The following is a 24,552-nucleotide window of genomic DNA, read 5'->3' on the forward strand; positions in this document are numbered from 1 at the left end:
ACACACACACACACACACACACACACACACACACACACACACTCTCTCTCTGTCTCTCTCTCTCTCTCTCTCTCTCTCACACACACACACACACACACACCCTCTGATCAACTTTGGAGTTTGGAGACCACTCTTGGGCTAAGGAAAGTCCTGACCTGGCCCCTGGGACCGAGACAGTTCCGCCACCACTGCGTACAGTTATTTCAGTCATTTGTCCTGACGGAAAGGCACGGCAGAGGTTCCACCCAACCCAGAGACACAACAGTAGTGCTAGTCCAGGCCATGTCTACACTACAAGTGCCACAGATGCAGTTATGCTGCTGTTGAGTTGACCCTTCCCACGGCACCGGAAGGGGTGGTTCCACTGATACAGTGAATCCACTGCTCCGAGAGGCAGGAGCTAGGTCACCAGAAGAATTTTTCACAGCCAAGTGACATAGTTGGTTTAATTTTTAAGTGTAGACCAGGCCCTGGGGGTACCTACAACTAGGGTCCCAGGCAGGACTAGCCCATGCCACTACAGCCTGTGCTGCTGCCGCTGGGACTTTTAGCAAGCTGTCTCCCACGAAGCTCGCTCAGGGACGTCTCCACATGCACCGGTCCCCCCAGCTGATTGCTGTGCAGACAGACCCACTGAAAGCCAATCCATGCCCCAGAGCTTTCAACCTACACAGAGATGAAGGGACTTGCCCAGGGTCCACCAATGGGTCAGTGGCAGAGCCAAGAATAGATGCCAGCTCTCCTGATCCCACTCCAGTGGCCTGGCCTGAACTCTGCTCTGAATGCGGGGTGGGGCTGGAGTGTGACTGTGTCTGGCTCTGGATTCCTGGCCCTCAGTCTGATAGACTCCAGCCCTGGGCCTTCGAGGCCTTTCTGTCTGTGGTCGTTATTCAGGCTAATGGGTTTTCTGTTGATTGAGACGTGCAGGGGAAGCGGGTGCTGAGGCTGCCTCTGGTAGCTCCCAGAGCCCCTTGCAACATGCCGACCATCTTCTAACCATCTGGAATCCTCTTTGGGACCAGAAAGCAGCTGGCAGTCTGTTTTGAACTGGACAAATCCCGCTCAGTACATGGCGCAGGCCCCAGGATCCCCTACTGAGCAGGTTTAAGTGGGATCTCAGCTTTTTTCTGGCCTTCTGCCCAGAGGATTTCAGCCCTGGTGTTTGCCTTCCCTTTGCTCACAGGGTGCTGTGGGAATGGGCCCATCGAGCTTGGTATCAGGTCTCCGGCATTAGCCCATCCCAGCTGAGTCAGAGAAAGGAGTAGGATCTCCATGGAGCCAGGCTTCCCCCAGTGTCCGGCACCCATGGAGAGGGCTGGAAAAGCTGGTGCAGCAGGGAATGACGTATGGTTAGGGGTCAGGCCTTCCTGGCCTAGTGCAAACCTGTGCAGAGCTTCCCCGTGTCTATGATAACAGCCGGATCAATACGTAGCAGTGTGGGGGCAGAGCACGGGGAAGGACAGCCGGAAATAGAATCATAGAATATCAGGGTTGAAAGGGACCTCAGGAGGGATCTAGTCCAACCCCCTGCTCAAAGCAGGACCAACCCCAACTAAGTAGGTTCACATCCCAGCTCTGCCACAGACCAGACTGGGACTCGGGAGATCTGGGTCTGTTTCTGTCATTGTTGTGCTGGGTGACCTCAGGCAAGTCCTGTCCCTGCTCTGTGGCTCAATTTCCTCATCTATAGAGGGGGATTAATGACAATGATCCGCCTTTGCTCCCTAGGAGGGAGATGGCAGCTACTGGGCTATGTATACACAATGAATAGTCCAAAATTAGGATTTGTTTTGCTGTGGAAATCCCCAGCAGCACCTGAAAAGCATGTCAGCCCGCTCCACCTCCCCACCCCCCAAGCCGCCAGGGCTGGCATTCCCGGAGTGCATGGTGCTGGCGTCATGAGGACCCTAGCAAGTCCCGGCGTGGTATTGTGCAATCCATCCTGCCCCGGTTTGAAATGCAGGTGTCCAGGAGCCGAGGCGCATGACTCAGCTGATATTGATAGCGCTGGGTGGGGGCGAAGCGGGAGTGCAGCCTCACCGGCAGCCCAATCCAGAGTGTTCCATCCTGCCAGGGAACGGGTGTGGGACAGCCTATAATATTGGTTATCTGAGGCGCAGGGCTTATCGGGGCTGGTTATTACGAGAGGGGCCTGGACAAAACTCCGGAGCCAGCCCCAGTTGGAGCTAGTGAATGTGTCTGCCCCGCGATGAGCTGGGCCAGAACCCTGCCCCCACGCCTTGGCAAGGCCGCGGTGCAGCTCAAGCATTCTCACTGGCTAGAGGAGCAATGGCCAGTGCCCCCTGCTCGTGTTCCAGGGTCATGGGAGTGAGCCTGGCAGAATATGACCCAGGAGCAGCCCCCCCAGGGGTAAACAGCCTGGGGCAGGGAGCCCTGGGGAGTGGGTTAACCCCTGCCAAGCTGGGCTGGGCTGCTGGGCATTTATTGGGACCCGGGGGGGGGGGGCGGGGGGGAGCCCAGGGCATCGGCTGATCCCCGCACTCTCCCTCTCTCTTTCCCAACTGGTAGCCCCTGTTGCCCTGGTCTCCGAGGCAGTTAGTTTAGGCTCCAAATTTGGGCTGGTAACCAAAGGTGCTTTTCCAGCCATGTGATCCCCCGAACCCTGGCCTGAGCTTTCCTGCTGGGCTGGGCAAGCCCCACCCCAGGCCCACCCCTGCACTGCCACCTGGGGCAGGACTGGAGAGTGAAACTGACCAGGGGGGGACACAGTGTGAAACTGACCAGCCTCTATGAAATGCTCCTGCTGCCTCTGTTCTCCCTGAAACTGGCGCAAATTGGGTGGGGGAAGGGGGGAGTGGAGTTTCATGGGTGCAAAGTGGGGAGAAAAGAGAATCGGGGCACAGTGTCCTGGCTCCCATGAGACTGGCCCTGCAGCTGAGCCCTGCCCCAAGCTCCGGGGCTCATCTGCTGTCAACTCCTGCTCCTCCCATCCCAGCTCGTTGCTGTTTAGAAGGCAGGATCCCTAATGTCCCAATCCCTGGAACTCCCCTGCCTGTTTCCCTGCTGCCCTGCACCTTGTGCAGCCATCAGCGTCAATCCACACCTGCCCCCTTCCCTTCCCTGGCCCTGCTTCCTTCCTTTCCTTCCCATTTAGCTGATCTTCTAGCTAACCCCCCCCCCATCACATCCTGTTTGCTGCCATCCCTTGTTCCTGCTGCCAGTGCCCTACTTCCCCCCTCCCCACCACTGCAGCTGTCCGGTCGGTTTAGAGCCAGCTCTCAGGGCCGGAACTGTGGGCACTGCTCTGGGTTCGTGCAGGGCCTGGCACAAGGGGGCCCTGTGATTGGCTTGCCCCAGACTCTGCTGTTGTGGGTAAGAATGATACGTAGGTTTACAACACCAGCAGATCAGGACAGGATTGCATGTTTGGGCACAGGATGGAGGATCAGGCCCTTGGCATCTAGCCCCCTTCAGCAGGTCCCTTTGGGTCACTGGTACCTGAGGGCACCTCACAACCCCCCTGCTGAGTGAGTCACAGGGTGTGCAGCCCAGGGGTTACTGCAGGGCAGGGCATGGGCCTTCCCCAAATACATGTGCTCCATTTGCAGAGAGTGCTGAAAAGTCGTTTGGAGCATTACATACAGGGCCAGCTTTAGGAAATTTGGGGCCCAATTGGAACAGTTTCGATAGGCCCCCCGCAGGGATGACTAAAAAAAAAATAATAATAATGTAAAAAAACACATGGGGCTTGTACTCACTGGACAGTGCTCCGAGTCTTCAACAGCACTTTGGCGACGGGTCCTTCACTCCTCGGCGGCACTGAAGGACCCACCACCAAAGTGCCGCTGAAGACACAAAGTGAGCGAAGAACCCGGCACCGAAGTGCCACCGAAGACCTGGGGGGCCACCAGGTGAGTAAAAATTAAAAAGGCTCCTCTAGCCAGGGAAGAGATTTTCACTGGGCGCAGGGCCCTCTTAGGTGTGGGGCCCGATTCGGGGGAATTGGTAAAATAGGCCTAAAGCCAGCTCTGGTTACATAGTCTTGGCTCGGGTTCCTCTTGGGGATCTGCCGGAGGGTCAGGTGGGCGCTTGGCCTGACGGCTGTGGGTGCGTGAGGGCTCAGCTGTTCTCCCCAGAGACAGTGAGGAGCTCATTGGCCCAAGGATCTAGGTGTGTTTGTTGTTTAACATCCCCTGCTCACTGCCCAGCTGCCTCGCTCACCTGCCTGAGCTGCCTCATGGGGTGGCCAGCGTGGCGTGATGTTCCGGCCAGAACACGTTATCTCGGGAGAGCAGGAAACAGGCACGGAAAGACTGCCGCAGTTTGCATCATCCTGGGCTTCTAGCGATGTGGAGCCCAGGTGCGGACCTGCACTTATGGGTCGGGGGGACTGGAGATCGTGTGGGAAGCTGTGTGGGTGCTTAAGCCTCGCATCTGCAAAACATGGTTAGACAGCACAGGTGCCAGAACAAGCTTTTCTGTCCCTACTGGCCCTGCTTCATGCCGGCTGCATGGCCACTCCTGGGCTCTGTTCCCAGCTCAGATGCTGACTTCCCCGCTCCCTGCCTCAGTTTCCGCAGGGACGATGACCCTGACCCACTTTGTAATAGGAGGTTGTGAGACTCAATGCGCCAGTGTTTGCAAAGTGCTTTGAGCTCCCCGGGCCACAGGATGGGCGGAGGGTGACCAGGGCGTGATTGGCTCCCGGCGTCCCTGGGGCCTGTGTGGAGGCAGGAGCCACCTGGGTGGAATCCAGCTGTGCAGTGAAGCTCAAGGCCAGCTGGTAGGCCTGAGTGACACTGAACCTTCAGATCTACCCGGCTCTGTGGCTCAGGGCCTGGATTCTCCAGCGCTTCAGAGCCATAGTGTAGACAGAGCCTAAGAGTTGCTAGCTGGTCCCAGCCATGGTTCGGTTTAATCCCATCGCCCTGAACATGGGAGGTGGCTGAGAAGGTGCCTGGGGAGCAGGTGTGGGGCTGGGAACTTCACTGCTCTCAGAACCTGGCCTTCTCACCCCAAATTCCAGAAGCAATTTTAACTGGAGCCAGCGATGGTAAAGGGGCCTCATTCTGATCTTGCTCAAGCTGGAGTCAATCCAGAGTGACTCTCCTAAAGCAGGGCAAGTGAAGCAGGATCAGGCCCAATGGGAGCTGGGATTCCTCCCAGCTGCATTTCAGCTCCCTGCCCCACTAAGGTCTCTGAGAGCAGGTGCAGCCGGCTCTGTCCCTGGGAAGCTGCCCTCGCAATGTGATATCTCAGCTGCCCAGAGCAGATGCCTGCCAGGGAGAGAAGGGGACACACACCCCCTGCCATGCAGCTCCTGATAGGGAGGGAAGGCCAGCGTCTGTCTGCACCCTGGCTGGATATGGGAGTGAATGTGTGTCAGGGGCTGTGTGAGACAGGGGGATCCCTCTGACGGTGCTTGGCACCTGCTGCCAAACAGAGGCTGTGACCTTTCTGGGGAAGATCCTGGTGAGCTGATACCCACTATCTCTGATCCCTCATATCCCCATGCCTGAGGTGGAGGGTGGGGGCAGGGCTGTGGTGGGAGAGTGGAACAGTCTGTCGCCCTAGCGCTCTGGCCCGTGTTTCCTGGCTGGGTGGTTTCAGGTCTTTGTGCATCAGTGAGAAGGATCAGAGCAAGGCCCAGGCACCAGGATGCACCAGGGATTGGCCAAGGCCCATGCACCAAATAAGACACACCTGAGCCCCTAGGACTCAAGTAGGAGGCATGTGGTACATGGACCTTGTGACTCTCGCTAAGGCTGCTAAGCTCGGCTGTAACAGAGAATCTGTTGAGGGCTAGTGACCAATTCGTGGACATCTGTGGTGGGATCCCACATCCTTCCTCCACACATGGCCACGGGGCACATGTGGCAGCAGCAGGAAAAGAACCCAGAACCCCCCTTCCACGAGAGGGAAGGAGAATCACTATCAGCTCTCTGCAGTATGGGGCCTAGGACACACATTCCCGCATACAACATTTGCTGCGTCACAGCAAAGCACTGGCTGTTTGAGGGGACAGATGCTGCCTGCTGATTGGCCGGAGGGAGGCGGTCAAAGGTTAAGTGGAGGCTCTGTGTGTCATATGGCAACAGGTGTGAGAGGCCTGGCCCAGCCCCACCACCTTCCTTTCCAGTCGGCTCAGAATGCAAGCTAGGAGGCCTTGCCTTGCGAGGGTGCTGAAAAGGGGCTATTCTAGGCTGGCAGCCATGCCCTGCGCCTAACCCCAGCAGCTGTGACGTATGGGAAAGATCCTTCCTAGTCAGTCCTGGGAGAAGGGGCTAAAAATAGGACGACTGTGGGAGCAAGAGTTCCGGAGCCAGTGGGATGCAGGGCCCTGCAGCCGTGGCCAGAGCTCTGGCACCAGATCCTCAGCTGGTGCCAATCAGTTTTGTCAAAATCTGCCACAGTGGCTCAGAAATCCACCCGGCCGGCCCAGCACGCCCAGGGCCTGGGGCCTGACCCTGCTTCTTGTTTCCTATGGGCCCTGAGGCCGACAACAATCACAGCACAGGGCCCCCAGCCACGCCCCCGACCCACCCCCTATGGGCCTTGGGGCCGAGAACAATCACAGCGCAGGACCCCCAGCCACGCCCCTGGTCCACAGTGGGAACAGAGGCCTTCCAACAGGCCCAGCTCCGCACTGGCCAGGGAGGCCCCCGCCTAGAGGCTGCTCCCTGCCTGGCTCGCTGCAGGCAGGCGCTGGGCACTCGCCTCACAGTTTGCTGCTCCGTGTGCCGGGCGAGGGACCAGCCCAGCTGGGAGCTGATGCAACCTGCCCCTGCAATTGGCCTGTTTGGTTCCTGCCTGGCCTGGCTCCCAGCCCCGCTCTGTTTGCATTTCCAGGAGCACCTGGGACAGTGCCAGGCCTTGGGCCCTGCTCCCAGCCTCCCCCAGCACAGGAAAGAGGCTGGGAGGGCAGGGGGCTAGTGGTTAGAGCAGGGAACTGGGGCAGCCGGACGCTGGGATTTGGCTCCTATTGCTGCCGCTGTCACCCCGCGCCTGTTTCCCCATCTGCAATAGGAGCCCAATGACACCCCACCCCATGTGAGGGGCTTGGTGCTGTGAGGGACGAGGGGCTGCGGGGGGAGCCGGGCCTGCTAATGGACGCAGGACTTGCCGCACTCGGGCACCTTGGCCTCTGGGATGGCAACAGGCCAGGAAAGCCACAGCTGAGCTGTGGGGGAGGGGGAGGGCGCTCTGGTCTGTGGGACCCTCCCCCCAGGCTTATCCAGTGCTGCGCTCCTGCGGGAAGCTAACGAGCGATGGACAGCCAGCTCCCCACTGCCCTCTGCCAACGTGCCCCAGCCCAGCTCTGCCCTGCTGCTGCAGCTGGCAACAGGGGGGGCAGTTAGTGCCAACGGGCCTGAGCTGAGAACGGCCAAACTCCTCCTCCCCCCATGGTGGCCAGGGCTTCTCGCTGGCACCGCGGGCTGCCAAGCCACCAATGTCTGCTGCCGGCCTGCCGCCAGGGCTCTGGCTCCCGCCTGCCAGCCCCCAGCACAGGGCTGCAGGGAGTGGGGGCCTCTGCCCCGCTGCTGGGCTTGGGGCTGGATAACGAGCTGACCGAGGACCCAGCGCCTGCCAGCCCTTGAGCCAGGGGAGGCTGGTCCTGGATCCCAAGGTGGCTGCTCAAGCCCATCTCTAGCTGGATCCTTTCTGGCTTGTCTCCCCCCTGCCGGCCCAGGGCGGTTCCCCCCCCAGCCCTGACCTGTCCCCAGCCTAGAAACGACTGAGCCACCCACACAGGTCTAAATCCAGAGTGACGCCAGCCATCAATGAGTCACTCCTCGGTCAGACCATGGAATGGACTGAAAGCCAAGCCAGGCCCAGCGGAGTGACTCCAGATTGACCCCACTATCGGTGAGGCAGAATCCGGCCCAGCGGAGTGACTCTGGATTTACCCCCAGTATCGGCGAGGCAGAATCTGGCCCATTGTGTTCCATTGCCTGCGCCTTGGCCGTGTGCCGAGCATTGTCCGGCTGTGGCTGCCCTGGCCCAGCATTATCCCGCCCGCCCTGGGCGAGGCTGGTAGACATTGTACTGGAGAGATAAGGGGCCTTTGCAGCTGGGCTCTGGCTCTGCCCCGTTGGCCCTTCCCACTGGGCACTGATCCTCCTGTGGGGGGGCCTGCAATCTGGGCCCGGGAGTGGGGTGTCTCCTGCTCGCTGTCTGCTCAACACCCATTGTATTTGCTGGGATCCACATCACTCTGAGCTGTGTGAGGTGGGGGCAGACAGACTGGCATGCACCCAGGCCACAAGGGATGAATCTGCAGGAGTGCCAAGGGCCGGCTGTGCAACTGACCCCGCTCCCACGTGGACCCTGAGCACGTGAGCAGGGGGGCCCTGACCTCTGCTGCCATGACAGTGCCTGGGGGTGGCGTTAGGAGGCACCAGATCCCCCAGTAATGGGCAGCAGGATAAAACTTGACTTGCTTCTCCGGAGCAAGAGGTGACTGGGCTGATGGCACCATCCTGCTGGCTCTAGCCCAGCCATGTGCCTATCACAGGCTGGCTGCGCCCCCTCCCCCCAGGCATGGACAGGCACCCATGGGGTCTGCACAGCGGGTGCTGAGTGAGGGGCACTCGGAGTGTTGAGGGAGGAGGCGGGAAGGGCCATAGGTGGGATCCGGCCCGGCCCTGAGCCCTGTGCCATGCACACGAAATGTCAGTGCCAGGTAGCCATGCTATGGCCTGGCAAGAGGCAGGCGGCTTCCTGCAGAGAGGCCAGGGAGCTCACCGTTGGGCGTCCCTCCTGCCCGTGGTGATCCCTCAGAAGCGGAGCCAGTGTGGGGAGTGCCAGAGTTCTGCCAGGCCTGGCCTCTGCTCTGGGCTCAGGCTCAGAGACCCCTGTAACGCCCCTCGCGTGAGGACTGGGTTCCATCTGCAGGGGATTCATGGTCCAGGCTGCTGGACACCAACAGATCTGGGGGTTTTCACAGGCTCTCGCTCACAACCTGCACTGCCTGGTGTCACCACATGGGGGCTCCCTCCATCCTGGCCACTGAAAGTACGTCTAGCCCCTAGTCCCTTACAGGGGTGTACGGTCCCTGATGGGAGCTGTTTGAGCAGCAGCCAGTGAGGAGAGACCTCTCCAATCCCTTGATATAGGCTGTGGCCCCCATGCCCCTATGACCCAGACAGAAGGGAGTTAACATTCCCACCACTGGAGCCAGCCTTACCCAGGCACCCCCAGCCCAGCCAGGGCCGAGCCTGGGCCATGATCCCCCTGGTTAGGTGACTCCACAGCCAAAGGGTTGGCCCCACATCAAACCAAACTGTCTGCAGGGCACCTGGTGTCATTCCTGCAGCCACTGATACCCTTCACCACCCCTTGCCTCAGTTTCCCCTCTGGAATCCTTCTCCATGCCATCATTCATGGCAGTTCCTCTCATCCCCTGCACTGGGCAGTGGTAAGGAGCCCCCAGAATCCTCTTCTCCTGCCCTGGCACTACCTGGTTATATCCCAGAATCCTCTGCTCCCTGTCCTGACTGTGACCGGTTCAGTCACAGAGACCCCCTTGGGACTGTCACCTGACATGCTGAATTTAACTCTGAGCCCATTTTCCCTGCCAGCTTGGGACTCCAGAACCCCATCTTGTTGAGCCAGACACACTAGCCTGCTGCAACACAGATCCAGGTCTGAATCACACTCCCAAAGCTGAAGACTTAAGTGAAAACGGCTCAGCAAGTAACCCATCTCCAGCACCCAGATACCCAGCTCCCAGTGGAATCTAAATCTGTTTTACTCTGTATAAAGCTTATACAGGGTAAACTCATAAATTGTCCACCCTCTATAACACTGATAGAGAGATATAGAATCATAGATTATTAGGGTTGGAAGGGACCTCAGGAGATCATCTAGTTGTTTGCTCCCCAACATATTAGTCACTTACTCTGGGTTAATTAATAAACAAAAGTGATTTTATTAAGCTTAAAAAGTAGGATATCAGTGGTTCCAAGTAATAACAGATAGAACAAAGCAAGTTACCAAGTAAAATAAAACAAAACACGCAAGTCTAAGCCTAATACATTAAGAGCCTGATTACAAATAAAATCTCACCCTCACAGATGTTCGAATAAGCTTCTTTCACAGACTAGCCTCCTTCTTAGTCTGAGGGCTTTTTTACATCAGAAAGTTGCAGCGCTGGTGAGGGAGTTACAGCGCTGCAACTTAGGAGGTGTACACATCTGCAGGGCACCACCTGCGCTGCAACTCCCTGTTTGCAGCGCTGGCCGTACTCCCGTTTTGTCTCGGGTGTAGAGGATCCAGCGCTGGTGATCCAGCGCTGGTAATCAAGTATAGACACTTACCAGCGCTTTTCTTGACCTCCGTGGAATAAGCAGGTATCCCAGCATACCTGAGGAAGCCTCTGGTAATCAAACTGGTCTCCTTCCCCAGCTTGCTCTCGCGTTCCCCGAACCCCGAGCAAGCAGGTCTCCTTCCCTGAGGTTTGCTGGGTGGTTCCGGGAACGCGAGAGCAAACCGCGGCGAAGCTGGTCTCCTTTCCCGGTTTGCTCTCTCGTTCCCCGAACCCCCGAGCAAGCAGGTCTCCTTCCCTGCGGTTTGCAGGGTGGTTCGGGGAACGCGAGAGCAAACCGCGGCGAAGCTGGTCTCCTTTCCCGGTTTGCTTTCGCGTTCCCCGAACAAGCAGGTCTCCTTCCCTGCGGTTTGCAGGGTGGTTCGGGGAACGCGAGAGCAAACCGCGGCGAAGCTGGTCTCCTTTCCCGGTTTGCTTTCGCGTTCCCCGAACAAGCAGGTCTCCTTCCCTGCGGTTTACAGAGTGGTTCGGGGAACGCGAGAGCAAACCGCGGCGAAGCTGGTCTCCTTTCCCAGTTTGCTCTCGCGTTCCCCGAACAAGCAGGTCTCCTTCCCTACGGTTTGCAGGGTGGTTCAGGGAACGCGAGAGCAAACCGCGGCGAAGCTGGTCTCCTTTCCCGGTTTGCTCTCGCGTTCCCCGAACCCCCGAGCAAGCAGGTCTCCTTCCCTGCGGTTTGCAGGGGGGTTCGGGGAACGCGAGAGCAAACCGCAGCGAAGCTGGTCTCCTTTCCCGGTTTGCTTTCGCGTTCCCGAACAAGCAGGTCTCCTTCCCTACGGTTTGCAGGGTGGTTCGGGGAACGCGAGAGCAAACCGCGGCGAAGCTGGTCTCCTTTCCCGGTTTGCTCTCGCGTTCCCCGAACCCCCGAGCAAGCAGGTCTCCTTCCCTGCGGTTTGCAGGGTGGTTCGGGGAACGCGAGAGCAAACCGCGGCGAAGCTGGTCTCCTTTCCCGGTTTGCTCTCGCGTTCCCCGAACCCCCCTTGAAGCCGCCCAACAGCGCTGCAGTGTGGCCACATCTAACACCACTTGCAGCGCTGGTTGCTGTAAGTGTGGCCACTCTGCAGCGCTGGCCCTATACAGCTGTACTAATACAGCTGTAACAACCAGCGCTGCAAAATTTTAGATGTAGACATGGCCTGAGTCCAAGCCTTTCCCCTGGTACAGTCCTTGTTAGTTCCAGTTCAGGTGGTAGGTAGGAGAGGTATGCAGTGGGGGCTTGCAGGTAAACAGAGCTATTTACAGTCAATTGGCCTAGTTAATGGGAGCCATCAAGGTTTCAAACCACCATTAATGGCCTGCACTTGCAATAGGACCAGAGAGTTATATTTCAGATTTCTAGTTTCAGATACAAGAGTGATACATTTATACAAATAGGATGACCACACTCAGGAGATTATAAGCGTTGTAATGATACCATACAAGAGACCTTTTGCATGAAGCATATTTCAGTTACATTATATTCACACTCAGAATATTTCCATAAAACATACGGAGTGCCCTGGCACCGCCAAGGTTATATCCCAGAATCCTCTGCTCCTTGCCCTGGCCCTGCCTGGGTTATATCCCGGGCTTCTCTGCTCCCTGTCCTGGCACTGCCTGGGTTATATCCCAGAATCCTCTCTGTGCCGCACTCCCGACCCGAGCAGTGGGGTGGGCGATAGATCTCGCTCCCAGGCTCCAGCCCCTCCATGGCTGTGGCCAGAGGTGAAAGTAAGCCGGTCCGGTCCGGTGTACCAGCAAGAGCCAGTACGCTGTGCCAGACCGGACTGGCTTCCCCAGGCTGTCCAGCATTACAGGCTGGCTCCCTGCAGTGGCCAGAGCTCTGGGCCCTTTAAATTGCCTCCTGAGTCCCGCTGCCAGAGCCCCGGGGTAGCAGCAGCAGGGCTCCGGGTGTGATTTAAAGGGCCCTGGTATTTAAAGGCCCCGCCTCTTCCGGTTGAGGCCATGCCCCCTGCTCAGTAAGCCCTTTAAGTTACTTTCACCCCTGGCTGTGGCCTTGTGCCCGGCCTGGCCACCCAGAAGGTCCCATTTTGGCCCCTTGCTCCAGCTCCCATGGAGGCTCCCTGGGGCAGGGCAGAGACATGGCACTAATGCCTGCCCCTACCCCTCAGCTTGACAGCGGCCCTAGGTGTCGTGGGGCACACTGCCTTGGTGTGACCGCAGACTGGGCACGGTCTTTGGCTGGCAGCTGGACAGTCCCCGTGAATGGGGTAGGGGGGACAGAGAGCTGGGGGACAGCTAAAGTGAGGGGTGCAAGTGAACAATCACACTGCATGTGAACAATGGCTGCGTGTGCACACGTGTGAACAGTCCGTGTGTGTGTGAGAGAGAGAGAGAACAGTCACGGGGTGCATGGACAGTGTTGCTGTGGGGGTGAACAGTTGCGGGGGGCATGGACAGTGTCGCTGTGGGGGTGTGAACAGTTGCAGGGTGGGTGTGTTCAGTGCTCATCCTACCCTATTGGCCTGGGCATGTCCTGGAGGGGAAAGGCCCTGGCACTCCTGACACAGTACGTCTCCGCCGACGCTCAGCTCCAGCCAGATTCCGGTTGCCCCCCATGGCATGTGCTTGGATCGGCTGCAGCCCACAGTCAGGGGCCTGGTGGGTCTCCCTGCCCCCCACCCCTGGCGGGATGGGCTGCTCAGGCCCCCTTCGAGCCAAGTGCTTTCCACATGCTGCACAGCCAGCCGGGGAGGGGGGCATGCGCCAGTGCCCCCACATGCAGCCACCTCTGGGGAGGGTGTACGAACCGACTCCACTCCACCGACATGCAGCCAGTAGGGGACGTTTTCCCCACACCGTCTTCACTGCCCCCAGTGTGGTGCTGGGAGCAGGTGCTCATAGACTCATAGACTTTAAGGTCAGAAGGGACCGTATGATCATCTAGTCTGACCTCCTGCACAATGCAGGCCACAGAATCTCATCCACCCACTCCTGTAACAAACCCTAATCTATGTCTGAGTTATTGAAGTCCTCAAATTGTGGTTTGAAGACCTCAAGCTGCAGAGAATGCTCCCGCAAGTGCTGTCAGTGGCCAGAGGCTGATGCCGGGGGCGGGGGGTGCAGAGAGGACCTGGGGGCGCTGCTGCCCCCTAGGCATTGCAGGGTCTCTGGCTCAGCCCAAGGCGAGAGGAAGGCCCTCAAGGCAGCGGGTCCCCCGGGCTCCTCTAGAGCTGGCTGGGGCCTGCCAGGGGGCCCTGCCCCGCTGCATCTCCCTGCCCCAGGATCTAGGGGCCTTGCCCAGCAGCGAGAAGCCTGGGGGGCACTATGCGGGTTGGGGGGCACAGGGCCTCCGCTAACACCCCCAGGCAAGATGAGGGGGCAGGGAATGGGCTCCGGGGCGGGGGGAGATGCTGGATCCAAGGCAGGGCCTGGGGGCTCTCTGTGGCCAGGGGAAGGAGCTGTGGCCAGGGACATTCAGCTCCTGGACGCTGAGGGCCCCAGTGGTCTGTGTGGGCATTGTGTGGGGCTGCCCCACTCTGGCCCCCTTGGGGTCCCAGCCCCCAGCCTCTCTCCTGCTGGCTGTGAGCCCAGGAACAGGGTGGGAGGGGACTGGCCATGAGCCCAGGAATGGGAGGGGCGAGTGCATTGTCTGCAAAGAAGGGGCTGCTGCACACCCCCCCCCTTGTAGCTCATCACGTACTCTGGTGACTGGGGCCCCGATGGGTCAGTGATCGGGGGAGGGGGAAGGGGCTCTCTCTGGCCAGCCCTGATTGCCCCCTATTGAGCCCCCCACGCCGCTCTCTGCAGGTCTCCCCTCCACAACCTGCCTGGGCCCAGATCTCCTGGGCTTTCTGACCTCAACTGCCCCCCCGCCCCTGACCCAGGAGCCACAGGGCTGGGCCAAGGGTCTTCTGTCAGTGCCCATGGCCCAGCTCCCTGGCGCTCAGCCCCGCCCGGAGCATCCGGCCGTGGCCCCATCTGCAACTCACTGAGCACGGGTGGGGGGGGGCAGAGCGGGCGGGGGGAGGGAGGTGCTCAGGCCGGCAGGGGCTGACAGTCAAGCCTATGTCTTTCAATCTCAGGGCTAAGGCCTGGAGGTCCAAAGGGAGCCCGTGGTGCTGGGCACGGCCTGGACCCCTGCAGAATGAGCTCAAGGCCCTGTTGTGCTGGGCGCTGCGCAGCCACAGACCACGACTCGGGCTTGGAGCTGTCTGTGGGCGGGGCTAACAAGACTGCTGGAAAGGGAAACTGAGGCAACAAGCAGGGAAGTGGCAGGAATTGAACCCAGCAGTCCCCTGGGTCCCAGTCCAGCACCTGATGCAGCCAGTCTCCCCCTCCCCCACATTTGTCTGGATTAACTGCTGGGGCGAGGCCAAGGCCAGGGAGTCCCGGACACAGAGCGGAAAGCTCTGGAAAGGTCCCAGCCTGCGACCCAGGGGGCCAAGGGCAGCAAACAGGCTCCAGGAGGCACCCCAGGTGTGTCCCCCTGGTTACTGACATGGGCAAGCCCTGCGGGCTTAGAGATTCCATCGTGAGCAACAGGTCAAGCGAGACCCAGAGCAGCCCAAGGGCTCCGAACACCCCACCCCAGTAGTGCCCCCATCAGAGGGGAAAGCAGGAGTCACCACAGCGGGAAAGGGGGAGCTCCCAGCCCCACAAGCCCTGTCCCCTGCTGGGGCTGCACACCTAGCATGGAGGACTCCTGCAGCGCTGGCGCCCCCTGCTGTCTGCTCCAGAGTGGCCAGTGCAGAGAGCCTCACGTCCCACAGAGCAGAGCTGGGGGGTGGCTGCAGCCAGGCCCCCAGCCTGTCCCCGGCCCTCAGGGCTTGACGGGGAAGAGTAGGCAGGTGTGTGCCCTGGAGGTGGAGCTGCCCTCGATCAGCACCAAGGGGTGCTCACGGTAGTGCTGGATGATGCCGGCCACACTGTCAAACCGCTGGGGGAGAAAAGGGGAGATGGCAGCAGAGAGCGGCTGCGGATAGTGGGACCAGCCCGACCCTCCCCAGGGCACTGGTCCCAGGGCTGAGTGTGCCCTGCTGAGTCCCACTCGCGCCCAGGTGCCCATGGAGCGTCCTGGCCTGGCCCCCCCGGGCTGAGCGAGCAGCAGGGGCGACCAGCAGCTTTCCCGGGGTCCCCCCATTCCCAGGGCTCCCAGGGGAGATGCTCCCCCCGACCCTGCCAGGCACCCACCTCCTCGTGGCTCTTCCCATCTTTGCCCAGCACGTACTGGCGGCTGCTCTCCACGTAGCGGATGGGGATGTTGTAGACATGGCCCTTGTACAGCACGGCCAAGGTGAATGGCTGGTTCCAGCCCTGCCCTGAGCTCTGGCGCACCATGAACGCGCTGTCCTGGGGCAGAGGGGGGCTGCTCAGCACTGCGGAAGACCCGGCCTGGCATGGGAGAGGCTGCCAGGCCTGCTCAGGCCCCCCCTGCCACAGACCTGGGGCAGCTCCTGGGTGCAGGAGGAACCACGACAGGGTCCCTACAGCCCCAGGGATGGGCTCTGGGCCCAGCCCTTCCCTCTGTCCCTCTTCCCTGACCCCGACCCCATGGGACAGCTGGAGACTGACCCGCTCACAGTCAGAGTCAGCAGCAGAGCTGGGAGAGAACCCAGGAGTCCCGGCTTCCCATCCCCCTCCCTTAACCACTCAACCTCGCTCCCCTCCCTGTGCTGGGAGAGAACCCAGGAGTCCTGGCTCCCAGTGCCGGGCCCTGTGCTCGCCCTTGCCTGGCAGGTGCAGCCGGTACCTTATTGACCCCCTGCAGGACGCTCTCTGCCACGTGCCGGTCACAGCTCCCTGCGTACCAGGCCTGGTCCTGCATGCCAGGATCCTGGGGAGCAGAGGGGAGATGTGAGAGCAGCTGGGGGTGAGGGGGAAAATGTCAGAATCCCTACCCCCCATCCAAGAGGCCTGGCCTGGCATCCTCCCCCATGGCAACACTGGGCACTCTCAAGGTGAATCTTCCCAGAATGCACCTGGATGTCTGTGGGGTGGGGTGGGGCTGAGGGGTGAAGCAGGGACCACCATGGTGAGGGTGGGGAAGGGAGAGTTCTCACACCTCTGCTCTGCCCCCCCATATCTGCCCCACCCACCCACCTCCAGGATGAGCCCCTCCCAGAGGGCTGTGCTGGCTACTCCGGAAGGAAGGTGCCGCCCCTCTCGCCCCCCAGGCACAGCTAGCCCACAGGCAGGGCGGGCGCTTACCTCCACCGGGGAGCCACTGCCCCTGGGCCAGGCTGGGGCTTTGCTCGAGGCTGAAAGAGGCAGGACACCAAGGGGTTAAGAGGAGACAAGGCAGACGTCCAGCTGGGCCATGGGCACCATGCTCCCAGGCCTCTTCCATGAGCCAGAGGGGAGCTCCCTTGGCTGGCAGCAGTAGCGGGTCCTTTATCCCCCACAGGCCCAGCCCTGGGAGGGCACCATAGTCACCAACACTCAGCCAGGACGTAGGGAGATCACAGGCCTGACCCCTACCAGCTCCCAGCCTCACCCTCACTACCTGACCCTCCACCAGCTCCCGGCGCCTGGCAGGGGCCTTTCCCGTTCAGTTTCGCAGCTCGCTCGCACCTTCCCCAGCACCAAGGGACCAGATGGGGAGAGACCACTGGTGCTTCTGCCCAGGGCTGTGATAACAGGGGCTGAGGGTCGGGAGTGAGGGGCACCAGCACAGCTGGGAGTGGGAGAGAGCCCAGGGCTGGGCTAGCAGGGGCTGTGGGTCGGGAGTCAGGGGCATGAGCAGAGTTTTGTGGGGCACTCACCTTCGGGGGAGGAATCAGCCAGGCTCTGCAAAGAGAGAGCAGAAAGCACCTTCAGGGCAGTGAGGAGGGAGCTATCCCTGCCCCCCCAGCCCCTCCCCACCCCATTCACCCCACAACATCCCAGCCCCCCTCCCTCCCCTAGCCCCTGTACTCACATGGTGGGCCCCCGGCAGGGCTATCTTCGGCCTGTTGGAGAGACCAGGAGCATCAGGGTCCCGCACTGCAATTTGCACCCAGGGCTTGGCCCGCGTCTGGGCCGTGACCCTGACAGCTCCAGGGCCCAAGTTGAGGAACCTGCTTCACCAGGCAGGGACAGCTGGGCCAGGCAGGAACAGGGGAGGGCCAGGAGCCGGATGCCCTGGACCGGGGTGGGAACGGGGCAGGGCCAGAAGCCGGATCCCCCAGGCTGGGATGGGAATGGGGCGGGGTCAGGAGCCGGATCCCTGGGGCTAGGGTGGGAACAGGGCAGGTCCGGGGAGCCAGGGTGGGAACAGGGCAGGGCCGGGAGCTGGATCCCCCAGGCCGAGGGAGGGAGAGGGGGAACGGGGCAAGGCTTGGAGCGAGATCCCTGTGCCTCTGGAATGGACTCTTCACGGACGGGTGGGCAGGCCCTTGGGGTCCCTGACCTGCTCCCTGGGGCTTGGCTGGGGGGCAGGCTGGCCCTGCACAGGGGGCACTCACTTGGACAGCTTTGGGAGCCGTGGCGGGGGCACCTGGCCGAGCTGGGGCCTCAGGGCGCGAGTCGTCCTGCAGTGAGCTAGAAGGAAGCAGACAAGCGTCAGGTGGAGAGGGGGCCCCAGCTCGGTGCCTGGGTGTCAGGAGTCCTGGCTGGAGCAGCAGGGTCTTGCGCCCCCAGGGAGCTGGAGCAGGGGAGGAGGCAGGAACTCACGTAGGCTGGGCGGCTCACACACCAGGTAAATCTCCTCCTCTGGTGGTCCCTCCTGGGAAGGGAAGAGACACCCCGAATCACTGGGGGGTGGGGCCCAGAGCTCCGGCCCCCAACCAGCCAGACACCCGCTGGGTGCCCCATACCCATGGTCCGCAGCGGGTCAAGCCACGGGCACACTCTCCCCTCTCACCATGGATGTAGGGCCTTGTTGCTGAAACTAGGGCCTGGGAGGGGAGGAGAAAGGGGTCTAGTGGTTAGAGCAGGGGCCTGGGAGCCAGGACTCCTGGGTGATATTGCCAGCTCCACTGCTGACTCCCTGAGTGGCATCCCTGCCTCTCTCCATGCCTCAGTTTCCCCATCAGTGGCACGAGGAGGCGGAACTGATTCGCTGGGTGCAGGCACGGTGGGTCAGTTGGTGTCGCCTGGAGCTGCCTGGGGATCAGGGAGGTGAGTGCAGATACATGACCCAGTCCCTGGCTGTCTCTGCACCCCTGCCAGGCTGGACCCTGCTCCCACGCACAGGGAATCCCCATAAGCTGTCAGCAGCACGGGGGCTCTGACACACACGGAGCAGCTCTGACTCCACTCAGCAGAGGGCAGTAGGGTGCACAGGGGGGCAGGCTCTCTGCAGCCCCCATAGTGGATGTGCTTCCAGAGGGATCATCTAGGTGGCTGAAGGCAGGGAGTGCCCTGTGGCCCCCGTCCCACCACCCTCTGGGGCAGGGTGTGTGGGGGGCAGGGAGTGCCCTGGGGTCCCTGTCTCAGCACCCACCAGGGCAGGGTGTGTATGTGTGGGGGTACCTTGTCGTCCGACGAGGTTGATCCGGGATCTGTGGGTGCTGGAACAAGGTGAAGTAAGCAGCAGAGGCTAATTTCCCCCCAAGTCAGCCCCCTCCCCATCCCCCCGAAAGGAGAAGAGTCACCACTGGAGTCCGGGGGTGGGAGTGGGGCCCTGAGACACTAAACCATGTGACTGGAGCTGCATCCCTCACCCACTGGCTACCTCATACACTCCAGGGTGCGGCACATCCATAGGGATAGGCCTGGGGGGGGGGTAGAGACTAGGGGAGAGGGGGACAGGCTGGAGGGGGCAGAGATTGGAGGCAGGGACAGACTGGGGGCAGAGATTGGGTGGGGGGACAAGCCAGAGGCAGGGATTGGGGAGGAGAGAGACAGGCCGGGGGGCAGAGATTGGGGGGGATGGGGACAGGCTGGGGGCAGAGATTGGAGGGGGAGGACAAGCCTGGGGCAGAGATTGGGGGCAGATGGGGAACTGGATGGGGCTATGGGGTGGGCAGAAGCATCTGGAGCCCAAGCAGGATTGAGGAGAACAGAGGGACCCCATCTGGGGGCCCCCAGGAAAGGCCCTGGGGGGTTGTGAGGAGCCCCTCGCCAGCCCCCAGGGACAAGCCCCCCCAGATGCTCCAGTCCTCCCCCAGAAACTCCCCCCACCTCCCAAACCCTCCCGCCGCTGCAGTGCCCAGACCCTGGGAGGGTAGGACGCCCACATACCCCAGGGTGCAGCGGGGCCGGCAGGCGACGACAGGGACCTCGGGCCGGGAGCTGGGGGGAGCTTCGCCCGGGTTCTGTCCTGACCTGTAAGGGAGGGAGGCGGCTCAGCTCTGGGTGCCAGGGGCCAGCCGGGGCGAGAGGCTGCGTGGCCAAGCCAGACGTGTGGGGAGCCCAAGGGGCCCCAGGGACAGGAGCAGGTCCCAGCCCCAGAGACTCAGCCCCCAGGACGCTGCCCCCCCGCAATCCCCAATGGGCCCAACGCGGCTACCCAGCGCCTCTGCCCACCCAGTCACCACGGTAACTACAACCATCGGCAAGCCCACCCGTCACCACAGTGATCACTGCCCCGGCAAGGGGATCCCCTCCTCCACGGGCTGGGGGCAAGTGGGGACCCCAAAAGTGGACAGGGAGCCAGGCCGCCCCGGCCCGGGGCCAAAGCCAGCCTGCATGGGCCTGGGGGAGGCTCCAAGCGGCTCTGCCAGGCTCCCAGGCTCGGGGGACTCGGTGTCTGTGGGGAAGGGAGCAGCCCCCTCTCCTCCCCGCCCCCCGCAACCCCTCACCTTTCCCGCAGGCCAGGCCCTGGGGCATCTCCTCTCCATTGCCAGCGTCTGTGCCAGACACCAGGCTGAGGCCATGTCTACATCTAAAATTTTGCAGCGCTGGTTGTTACAGCTGTATTAGTACAGCTGTATAGGGCCAGCGCTGCAGAGTGGCCACACTTACAGCAACCAGCGCTGCAAGTGGTGTTAGATGTGGCCACACTGCAGCGCTGTTGGGCGGCTTCAAGGGGGGTTCCGGGACCGAGAGAGCAAACCGGGAAAGGAAACCAGCTTCCCCGCGGTTTGCTCTCTCGGTCCCGCAGCCAGCCAGCAAACCGCGGGGAAGGAGACCTGCTTGCTCGGGGTTCCGGGACCGAGAGAGCAAACCGGGAACGCCGCGGTTTGCTCTCTCGGTCCCGGAGCCAGCCAGCAAACCGCGGGGAAGGAGACCTGCTTGCTCGGGGTTCCGGGACCGAGAGAGCAAACCGGGAACGCCGCGGTTTGCTCTCTCGGTCCCGGAGCCAGCCAGCAAACCGCGGGGAAGGAGACCTGCTTGCTCGGGGTTCCGGGACCGAGAGAGCAAACCGGGACCGCCGCGGTTTGCTCTCTCGGTCCCGGAGCCAGCCAGCAAACCGCGGGGAAGGAGACCTGCTTGCTCGGGGTTCCGGGACCGAGAGAGCAAACCGGGAAAGGAAACCAGCTTCGCCGCGGTTTGCTCTCTCGGTCCCGGAACCCCGAGCAAGCAGGTCTCCTTCCCCGCGGTTTGCTGGCTGGCTCCGGGACCGAGAGAGCAAACCGCGGCGTTCCCGGTTTGCTCTCTCGGTCCCGGAACCCCGAGCAAGCAGGTCTCCTTCCCCGCGGTTTGCTGGCTGGCTCCGGGACCGAGAGAGCAAACCGCGGCGTTCCCGGTTTGCTCTCTCGGTCCCGGAACCCCGAGCAAGCAGGTCTCCTTCCCCGCGGTTTGCTGGCTGGCTCCGGGACCGAGAGAGCAAACCGGGAAAGGAAACCAGCTTGATTACCAGAGGCTTCCTCCTTCCACGGAGGTCAAGAAAAGCGCTGGTGAGTGTCTACATTGCATTACCAGCGCTGGATCACCAGCGCTGGATCCTCTACACCCGAGACAAAACGGGAGTACGGCCAGCGCTGCAAACAGGGAGTTGCAGCGCTGGTGATGCCCTGCAGATGTGGACACTCTCAAAGTTGCAGCGCTGTAACTCCCTCACCAGCGCTGCAACTTTCTGATGTAGACAAGCCCTGAGCTTTGACAGGAACTGTGGGTTATAATGGGCTAGTTACCAGCCAGCCAGGCTCCCCGTGGTCTCCAACCCCTCCCGCCACACACACACCTCCCTGAGTAACTCCTGGGCCCAATCCCCGAATTGGGAAATGGTGGCAACGGTGGGATATGGGGCTCTCTGGGCTCTCCTGGAACAGAGCTCGCCACATGGTGCAATGTCATCACATCCACTGAGGGTGGCCACAGGGCGCTTGGAGGGGGGCAATAGGGGACTGCGAGACTTCCTGGGGCCCAAGACTTTTAGGGACAGAGATGCCCCCTGTCTGTTCACACTGTAACTCTCCCTGGCAGGGGGCATCAGGATGCTGGCTGTGGGGGCTCAGCACTGGGGATGGGGGAGCAAATTGGTGATGTAGGGGCTCAGTCTGGGGGAAGGAAGATCAGCATGGGGGGAGGAGGCATGGGGAAGGGAATTGGGGTGTGGGGGCTCAGTGTGGGGGAAGGGAACTGGGGGTGCAGGGGGCTTGGTGTGGGATGCAGGATTGCAGGTGCAGGGGGATCGGTGTTGGGGAGGGGGATTGGGGGAGCAGGTGTCTTGGTGTGGGGTGCGGGATTGGGGTGCAGGGGTCTCGGTGTTGGGGGAGGGGAATTGGGGGTGCATGGGGCTCGGTGTTGGGGGAGGGGGATTGGGGTGAAGGGGGCTCGGTGTGGGCTGCGGGCGGCTCACTCACCTTGGCCGGCAGGAGGGCGAAGGGCTCTGAGCAGCGCCGGGCAGTGGTGTGATCTGAGGCAGGGACAGGGTGAGATTGGCCCTGGAGGCCTCACTGCCCCCAACCTTCCAATCCCCCAACCCTGCCTCTCCGCCCTTCCCTCCCCCATTGCCAGCCTCCCATTCTCCTGCCCCCCCATTACCGAGGTAGGTGCCGTCCGTGTCCTCCTGCCTCTTGGCTGGAGCCACCTTCCAGGCCTGGCTCTCACAGGGGGGTGCCTCATACGTGTCCCCTTCCTCGGACTCGTTCGCCACACTGGGGCCCTGCAGAGTGGGATGGGGGCAGGTGGGTGCTGCCCTGGGGCGGGGGGAGGGGACAGAGCAATGGCTGGGGGATGCAGTGGGCAGGGTGTATAGGGTGGGGTGGGGCAGGGAGCAGTGTGGGGTCAGGGTGGGGGGATGCAGTGGGTGGGGCTGTGGCTAGGTTGGCTAGGGGAGAAGTGGGTGGGGTGGGGAGCAATGGGTGGGGCTATGGGGTGCGGCCCATGGGGTGGGACAGGGAGCAGTGTGGGATCAGGGTGGGGGGATGCAGTGGGTGCGGCTGTGTCTAGGTAGGGGAGGGGAGAAGTGGGTGGGGTGGGGAGCAATGGGTGGGGCTATGGCTATTGGTATAGCTTGTGGGGTGGGGCAGGGAGCAGTGGGTGGGGCTGTGGCTGGCTAGAGGTGGGGTTGTGCTGCGCCATACTTACCGCATGCTCCCAGCTCTCTGTAACACACACAGGGCTGTCAGGGGCTCTGCCCGGCCATCTTTGGACCTGCCCCACCCCTCAAGCCTCCCTCCATGACACTCTGTACCCTGCAGGAGCATCTGGAACCCCAGATTCACCATTGTGATGTGAGGGCCTTGTGAGGCGTCATTTAAAAAGCCTTGATCTGTTGAACATTAGCATCCTGTTGAAGTGCATGTACTCGCATTGTATTGCTCTGTGTGTTACTGAAATACGTTGTGAGGTGGGGAGAGGCCCACAGCTGACCTGAGCAGCCATCACCGGCCAGACAGGTGTTGCCGGCCCATCAAGAACAATCCCAGAGGCTCCTCGGAGAGGGCAGGTACGTATGGGAGCTGCCTGACCACATGTCACAGCTGCTAGAAAGATCCTGGCTGGATGAAAGTGTCAAAGAAGCCTCTCCCCTTCCCCATCTCAACAGCTGGAAGAATGTCTGGAGGACAAAGACTTTGAACTGGGGAGATGGGGCCCAGGATGAAAGGGAATCCAGCCTGTGTATTGAGAACTGTGAGCAGCCTGTAACATCTGTTAGGGCGAGAGGCTGCTTGATTCTAATCCTCCTTAGTTTGTAGAATTTAGACTGCAGATGTATTTGTATTTCTTATGGTATTCACCAGATGGTGTCATCCAAGAGTTCTGAAGGAACTCAAATGTGAAATTGCAGAACTACTAACTGTAGTTTCAAGTATCAAAGGGGTAGCTGTGTTAGTCTGTGTCATAACTATAAAGGGAAGGGTAACAACCCTCCTGTATACAATACTATAAAATCCCCCCTGGCCAGAGGCACCAAAATCCTTTTACTTGTAAAGGGTTAAGAAGCTCAGGTAACCTGGCTGATACCTAACCCAAAGGACCAATAAGGGGACAAAATACTTTCAAATCTTTGGGGGAGACTTTTGTTTGTGCTCTTTGTTTTGGTGGTGGTTGCTCTTGGGACTAAGAGGGACCGGACATCAATTCATGTTCTCCAAATCTTTCTGAACAAGTCTCTCACATTTCAAACTTGTAACAGCAAGGCAAGGTGTGTTAGTTTTATCTTTGTTTTTCTCAACTTGTGAATGTTCCCTTTGCTAGAGGGAGGTATCCTTGTTTTGCTGTAACTTTGAAACTAAGGCTAGAGGGGGTTCCTCTGGGCTCTTTGAATCTGATTACCCTGTAAAGTTATTTTCCATCCTGATTTTACAGAGATGATTTTTTCCTTTTCTTTTAATAAAATCCTTTTTTAAAGAACCTGACTGATTTTTCCATTGTCCAAAGATCCAGGGGGTTGGGTCTTTGATCACTTTGTACCAGTTGATTAGGATATTATTCTCAAGCCTTCCCAGGAAAGAGGGTATAAGGGCTTGGGGGGATATTTTGGGGGACAAGGAACTCCAAGTGGTCCTTTCCCTGTTTCTTGTTAAATCACTTGGTGGTGGTAGCGTACTGGGTTTTAACCTAAGATAGTAGAAATAAGCTTAGGGGGCTTTCATACAGGTCCCACTTCCGTACCCTAGAGTTCAGAGTGGGGAAGGAACCCTGATAGTCTGGATCTGTAAAAGCAGCAAAGAGTCCTGTGGCACCATATAGACTAACAGACGTATTGGAGCATGAGCTTTTGTGGGTGAATACCCACTTCATCAGACACATGTAGTGGAAATTTCCAGAGGCAGGTATAAATATGCAGGCAAGAATCAGTCTAGAGATAACGAGGTCAGTTCAATCAGGGAGGATGAGGCCCTCTTCTAGCAGTTGAGGTGTGAAGACCAAGGGAAGAGAAACTCCTTTTGTAGTTGGCTAGCCAGCTAATCAGATTTAATCCTGATCTGATGGTGTCAAATTTGCAGATGAACTGGAGCTCAGCAGTTTCACTTTGAAATCTGGTCCTGAAGTATTTTGCTGCAGGATGG

General features: G+C 60.3%; 1 protein-coding gene across 1 annotated transcript; it reads right to left on the bottom strand.

Annotated features, from left to right (window-relative positions):
* Positions 1-14,945: 14,945 nt before the first annotated feature.
* SH2D6 (SH2 domain containing 6) lies at positions 14,946-22,629 on the bottom strand. Its single transcript, XM_030549413.1, has 11 exons — positions 22,625-22,629; positions 22,079-22,233; positions 21,898-21,950; positions 17,879-17,930; positions 17,671-17,746; positions 17,145-17,175; positions 16,990-17,014; positions 16,436-16,485; positions 15,978-16,061; positions 15,419-15,577; positions 14,946-15,164 (listed from the first exon to the last, which is right to left on the bottom strand). Exons 1-11 carry the CDS (start codon positions 22,627-22,629, stop codon positions 15,048-15,050), a joined length of 807 nt encoding a protein of 268 aa, XP_030405273.1. The 3' UTR covers positions 14,946-15,047.
* Positions 22,630-24,552: the final 1,923 nt, after the last annotated feature.

The sequence above is a fragment of the Gopherus evgoodei genome, chromosome 2 (assembly GCF_007399415.2).
Source record: "Gopherus evgoodei ecotype Sinaloan lineage chromosome 2, rGopEvg1_v1.p, whole genome shotgun sequence".
Taxonomy (NCBI): Eukaryota; Metazoa; Chordata; order Testudines; family Testudinidae; genus Gopherus; species Gopherus evgoodei.